The sequence below is a fragment of the Canis lupus genome, chromosome 16 (genome assembly GCF_003254725.2).
Source record: "Canis lupus dingo isolate Sandy chromosome 16, ASM325472v2, whole genome shotgun sequence".
NCBI classification, from domain to species: Eukaryota; Metazoa; Chordata; class Mammalia; order Carnivora; family Canidae; genus Canis; species Canis lupus.
The window spans coordinates 40,097,603-40,104,841 of NC_064258.1; the positions used below are offsets into that span (position 1 = coordinate 40,097,603).

Consider the following 7,239-nt stretch of genomic DNA (forward strand, 5'->3'; position numbering starts at 1 on the left):
TAATCTTGAGCTGTACAAATAGAAAAATAATATCAAAATGATGTGGTAATCAACCCACAGTACATATCACTGATAAGAATTTCACTGGGATTGTCTTTCTCCTGCTGAGTTCCAGCTTTGAAGAATGACATAAAGGACCGAAGATTTAGAGAGGATTCGGAGAAGAGCTGGAATGCTCTAAAGGCACCATTGTCTGGCCCCTATCTTATCTAGATAAGGAATATAGTGCTAAATCTTGTAATAATATTTTGCAAATGGAAATTGAATCTTAAGGACTATTTTTTCCATATTGTTGTATTTCACTGTGGTGTATTGGAAAGTGATCTGGACTTTGAGTGAGAAGATGTGATTTGGACCATGGCACTTTAAAACTATAACCTCAGGCAAGTCTTTTAATCTTCTCTGAGCCTCAGTTTTCCTCATCTTTCAAATAAAGACATAATATTTCTCTCATATGTAAGACAAGTTGTAGCAAACTATTGCTTTACAGATGTAAGATAACTTTTAATTGTGAGAATCTACATTCCAGTCTTAGGCTGTTGTGCTTTGCTTTAGAGATAAGCCCTCAGATACAAACGTTAAGCAATAGACTTTGATCCATGGAATTAACCACTTGACAAACTAGTTTTTAAAAATATCCCCATATATGCATATGCCCTCCAAAAAAATGTAATTTCATTATTTACTTATGTCATTTCTTTAGGAAAGAAAGCAGAACTAAGACAAATGACAGAAATGCATTTAATTCTTCCTAGGACAAATGTAGTCACATCTCTCTTTCCACTAACAAACAGTATAAATTTTAGTTTTCAAGATAATAAAACAAAATACAAGTCTTTTAAGTATATGTTAAGATTTTTTTAATCAACATTTGATCATTTTTGAAATAGATACCAGGAACCTCTGTATAAATCCAAAATAATTTCTGTAGAGAATTGTTCTTTGTTTTTCTTTTACATTTTATACTGCTCATTCAACCCCTCCAACCTCACAGCACATTAGCCTGAGCAGATATACACAAAGATAGTTCTAGAGGGTGAGTTCCGTCTTGAAAATGCAACTTTACTCTGACAGAAACTCCAGCATTCAGCAACCCATTGAAAACAGAAAAAGTATAGGCAGCTCCTTTTTATTCTTTTTTTTCCCCAGATAGTAGCCACCTTCCTGATCATGCCTAGTTATTAATAACCATACAATGAAAGCTGTTACTAAGTCTCTCTCAGGTTAGGCTGTGGAGAAGTGACCTTAGCAGTAGTGAGACTTGACAGCTATTGCCCTGTGCAACCATAGAAACGAAAAGATTTCCATACCCAAAGATCTTGTTCCCTTCTCCTAATGAAGTCCTCAATTTCTTTAGGCCTTTTTAGATTGTTTACTTCAGACTTGAAAATTTTTCTGGGTTCAGTAATCTTTTATACAAAACAGAGAATCAGGCTAAAGAAAAGAGGCCCGGCTAACAGCCGTAATGTACTTCTCTCTTGCACCCCCTTTGAACATTTATGAATATAAAGTAAAGGTTTAGAAAACCCTAAGAACAGTGAGTCATTGAGTTCTGCTAACTGCAAGGTCAATTGAACAGGAGTGAAAATTCAACTAGTGGACGATCCATGCTCTAAGTAAAGGAGCAAGGCTTTTCTTTCCTTCCATACTTTGTTTTCAATACTGAGCAATTCAGTAAATGATTTCTGTATGACAGTGTCATGTTACCATCAGGTCTCTCTGACTCTTCCCCAGGCTGAGAATAGGAAGTAAGTACAGTACACAAGAAAAGTCTGTCCATCTGAAGAGCTCAGAGAATTTAACCAGCTCCCAACTGGACAGAATTCATTCATGTAAGAGCACTGTGTAGACACTTTTTAAAAAACACCAACAGATAATTAGTTTAAGATAAGTAAAAACAAAATGTAAGACACTATAATATGCCTATGTAGCTATATCACAGGAAGAAAAAAGAATAAACATGCTTTATGTATGGTATTGTCTCCAGTCATCAAATCCAAAAGTCTCTTCTCATTCTACAATAGCTTAGTTAAGTGGTTTCAACAGAGACTTACAGCCCACAGTGTGTATTCACTTCACGGCCTTTTACAGAAAGTGTATGGACTCCTCATACTGAACATACTCCCCATATTATACATGTTATTTTTGTTCTTTGGCATCTTTCTTCACTCAGCTCCTGTAGCCTATGCTACTATCCCTTCATTTAACTTGTTTTCAAAGTCAGTTTTGCTTTGTTTGCTTGTGTTCCTCTAACACTTCAACCTGCCATCATATCAAGTATACCTGTGTTATACTTAATTGTGTCCAAGTCTTACTCTCCTCTAGGAAAGAAACAATCACCATGACTTTCAGTCATTGTCTTACAACACTCTTCTCTACATGATATTCTTGTACATAATAGGTGGGCCATATATCTTTGCTGAATACTGATTGAGACACACATTTTTTGGCTCAAATTTGAGAAAATAACCACCATTTTAAATAATGTTTCTCTAGAAAGACTTACTTGGAATTTCACATAATAACCTTGCTATAAACTTTTGGAATATCACTTCTCCAGAGTCAAGGGCTACATTTTTATGTAAATCCTGAATGTTTGCTAGTGTGTGGGAGTAATTAAGAAAGAGCCAAACTTGGAAGTGTTTGAAGATCTTCCTCCCATTCCTTCTTTATATACACAATGCCCCGCTGCATTTCTGATGTACTTTAGGCAATAATCAAATTACAGAATAAAGGGAATAGTTGCATCCTTTTAAGCTAGATAAAAGGGGGAGTTTCTGGAGCATACTCATGCTGGTTCTACCCTGCTATCTAATCTTTCTGTGTATAATTCTCTAGCCTTGCAATGTAGCCTCCATCTTCTGTTGCTACTTGAGTCAGTCAACCATACATGCATTCACTTCAAAATAAACTGGTCATAGTAGTCAGTGTTACACACCTACAGGCTACCGTGACCTGTGAAAAGAATCATTCATTATGGAGGGTGGAGGGGAGCCCAGGTAGAAGCTGATGATGGTACCCAGGGCAGCTGCTCCCTCTCTGAGGAACCTAGCCACCACATTAAAGCACATTCCAGTGTGCTTATACTTCCAGAGGAGTATATTTGTTTGGTTTTGGTATTAAACAGTTTTCATGTTATAAAAGTCTTTTTATACATTTTTACAATAAGTATTACCAGGAAAGATAGTATCCAAGCATTATTAGAAATATAAATATAGGAGAACTGTTACATTATACATCAAAATTACTAGACAGGTAAATGTGAAAAGAAAACTTGTCAGAACCTGACAGATAGGAATGAGGGACTAATCTCTTGAGTGATGAAATCCATATAAAACATTCATACTGGAATATACCTTGGATGTTTAATATTAATATTAAATGATTACCTAGGGAATAATAGTTTATGCTTTTCTAAGAAAGATTTTTAACAAAACATTTTTGACACACTTCAATCTTTCCATGTCTTAAACAAATACTCATAAAGTTTATAACTTTTTATGAAAAAGATTTTAAATATAAAAGAACAGGAAGTAGTCTGCTAATCTTACCCTGTATTGTTAGACAATAGGATCAGTTCAATATAAAATATATATTTGTCTTTGCATAATACAATATTAAAAAAAAGGATCGTTTTAACAGCTCTTTAAAAAGTATTTTAGTTTGGGAAAAATCCCTAGTGTGAACCAATAGTGTGGTAACTGAGGATTCTTAATTTAGTATTAAGAAGATACAGAGATCCTTTTATTTTGTGAATTTTACAACATCTAAAAATCATAGAATATGTTTTACTTTTCTAGGTCCGAAAAATTAGGAAGCATAAAATGATCATAAGGGTCAGATTACAGTTTTTTGCTTATATGGCATAATATTTTCATAATGATAAAAGGTGACCTTTAGTGCACCACAGCTATAAATGTTCAGACCACTTGTTCAAAAACAAGTAAATTAGTAAACCCTCTAAGTTCTGTTTAAGTTATAATTTTTTCAACCTTAAGTTTTAAGTATGTTATGATCAAGTCTTCTTTTTATCATTAGCCTTCATTCTTCAGTTAACGTAATCTTTAGGGGAAGCTAAAATTAAAGGCAGAAAATGTCAAAGAATTCATCTACAAAGGACAGACACATCTCCGTGCACTGCCATCAGTGTGAGGGATTATGTGGATTGAATAGCAGCCACTGCCTACTGCTCCGAGAAAGTTTCCCGGCTGATACTCTTCTTCATGAAGATGGTTACTCTTGCAGGACCTCAGTCATAACTTATTATTTTGAAAAAATACAAGCAAGGTGTTGTTGTACTGAGGCATCAGCACATAATTTCTAGCCTTTAATAATTCCTCAGAAAAGGAGTGCTTATTTTAGTTTGTATAGCTTTTTTACTTTATATTACATAACAGTTTAAGTATTTATTACATATTTTATGTAATGTCTTATATATATTAATATATATATATATAAATGTAAAAATGTGTTTACTTTTAGCCACATAGTTTCACTAGAGTCACTAGGTTGATAAATATGAGGACTAGAAAGAATTTTGGAGATCAGCCAAACAAATTTTCTTTTCACTAATGAGGAAACCGAGGTTCAGAAAGACAAAGAAATATATTCCTAGGATATTAGGATTTAAACATCCAGATATTACAAAACTTACTAGTTTTCCAACTATATGATAGCTTTCCAAATATAGCAACCATTAATTTCATTTATGTTTTAATATTTGGTTAAAACATGGTTTGTCTCTGGTTGTCCTGCAAAGTTATATTGTCAAGACAAAAAAAGACAAAGCAAAAAAAGAAAACCTTGCCACGTGTTAGAAAAACGTACAAATATCAAACAGAAACTTAGTAAATGTTATTTAAATTGACTTACCATTTTACAACTTATATTTCTGTTCAGATTAAAACTTTGCTTAGGGAAGTAAAGAAAAATAACTCCCTTTTATTTCTATCTGTACAAGCATCTGTGTATTCAGAATCTGATGACACTTATGATTTATAAAAAAACATTTTTGATTATGCAGTATATTCCAGCTATAAATTTCATTAAAAAGATCAAGCATTTAGTTATTTCATATATATGAAAGAATTATAGATTGAAGAGAAAGATTTTTCTTTTAGGACAATGAAATGACCCACTTCAAATCTTTGTTTTAATCCATAGTTTTTATTCTTCTTAGTTATGTTGCCAGTTTAAATGCTGGTTTAACTACTCTAAGCAGTATAAGTTAAACTCTAAGTTTAACTGCTCTAAGCAGCAGTGAGAGTGTCTCACAGAAAGAACTAGGGTATTTTGCCCAAACTTAAACATCACTAGTACAAGTTCTTATCAGCGCCCTCTCCCACTCTTGGCCTCTTCTCACCATAAGCGTGACCTCACTCCAGGAACTAGTTCAGAGAAATTGCCCTGATAAAAAATTAGAATGGGATGAATGAATATACTTATATTATTTTTATATATTTACATGTACTAATTTAGAATGAATAAAGAGCATATTGTGTTTTCCTTATTTTCAGCATATGATTTTCTTTCTTTTTCAGCTTTTTAATTAAATGAAGCCAAGTGGGATTTGCATAAAGTGAATGTTTACCATGAAGATAAAGTGTTCCTGAGATATAGTTTGATTTCTTGAATTCATTTCCACATTGATTGTGACAATTCTAGCTTATTCTTGTATAATTTTTTTTAAATGTGAGCTTTCCTAGTGAATTTAATTTATAGAAGTGGATGGTTATATTTCATATTAGCACTGGAAAGAACAAAGTTTCTCAAGCATATTATATTCAGTATATGTCATAGGACTGAAATAAATGACAATGTAATTATGAATTCATGTGTTAGAACTGTTCACTCATTAGTAAAGAAAACCACAATGTTAGTAAGGGAAAACTATGAAATATATGTTAAAGAACCCTTAAGGTTGTACAGAGATAAGGTATATGCATGAAAATATGTCACATACTGAAAAATATACTCATTGTCATTTCAGTATAAAGGATGTGTGTATGGTTACAAATGTTTTGTTCTTATTAATCACAATTAAATAAAGAGGGAGCTGTATGAATAGTGCCTACAACTTGGAAGCCTAACCTGGGAAATGGAGGTTTTTCCCAGGTTGTAAATTTTAAAGCAAACAGGACTAAATCAATAAGCTTGAAGCCATCAGGTGATGGAAGCAACATACCAGAAGATTTTAATTCCTCTCTAACTTTAGTAGGGTCACCCAGGAATCCAGACTTGTAACTGTAAAACTAATCCAGGATGGCCATTCCCCCATATGTTATATGGAAAAAGTTTGCCATCAAAACATCATTCCCTAATATTAATACCCTATATGAGTGACTTCATGAAGCTTTCTCAAAAACTAAATTATGAGAGTCTAATCAGTATTCTGTTTGTTTATCCTCTTTAAGTTTAAAAAGCACTTTTTAATATGTTATTTTTTTTCTTTACAATAATCCTGTAAATTAGACAGGAAATATAAATTTTGTCTGACTTCTAGAAGTATGAGAGCTAAAAGCCAAAAAGAACAGAAAAATAGAGCTTATAGCTGGGCCTTCAGACTCTCAAACCTGAATTTTTATTTTCTGTGGTGCTAAGGAAGAATTTGAAAACACATTTAGTTCAATAAACTTTAGAATTTAGAAGAATTTAGAAAAAATTTAATTCAATAAACTTTCTTTTTCCTTTTAAGGTTTTGTTATCTGATTTTCATTAAGATCTAAATAATAGAATATGGAGAACTTAGGAGTTTTAGGTGTACAGTCTCAAATAGGAACCAAGTATACATCTACTGAATTTACTTATTTCATACCTTTATGAAATTTAATTAAGAATGGGAAATATAAAAACCTAGAGGGGCACATGAAACTAAATTCCAGGGCAATATGTGTGCTAGCAATAAGTTATCTTGTCAAAACATGATATTCAGTGAAAATTGCATAATTCAGAACTCTGTACACCTTATGACATATTCCCAAATCTGTTATTTAAAAGCACATTAAGGCCCCTACTTTCTGTTCAAAGTTTGATAAATTTAGTACTTGGATGGCATTTATGGAAAAGCATTAAGTGATCATGATCATTTGTTTAATGCCTGTCCCTCAGTAGCACTTGACCTGTAAATCTAAATCCATTGAGTATTTTTACATTTTCTAAGGTTCATTCCAAATGGACATTACAATTGGAGTCTGAGACCAAATTTTACATGTAAACACATCTTTATAATTATTTTTGTTT

General features: G+C 32.6%; 1 protein-coding gene across 4 annotated transcripts in view; it reads left to right on the forward strand.

Annotated features, from left to right (window-relative positions):
• The window catches only part of TUSC3 (tumor suppressor candidate 3), a 287,831-nt gene extending 281,138 nt beyond the window's left edge, over positions 1-6,693 (forward strand). For 2 of the 4 annotated variants that reach the window (XM_025474441.2, XM_025474220.3), the window contains exons 10-11: positions 321-383; positions 5,541-6,693. In XM_025474441.2, the coding sequence (XP_025330226.1) occupies positions 321-339 (19 nt within the window). In that variant the 3' untranslated portion in view covers positions 340-383; positions 5,541-6,693. The remainder of the gene's footprint in view (positions 1-320; positions 384-5,540) is intronic. The other 2 variants (XR_007402703.1, XM_025474284.3) reach the window with 1 other exon arrangement.
• Positions 6,694-7,239: the final 546 nt, after the last annotated feature.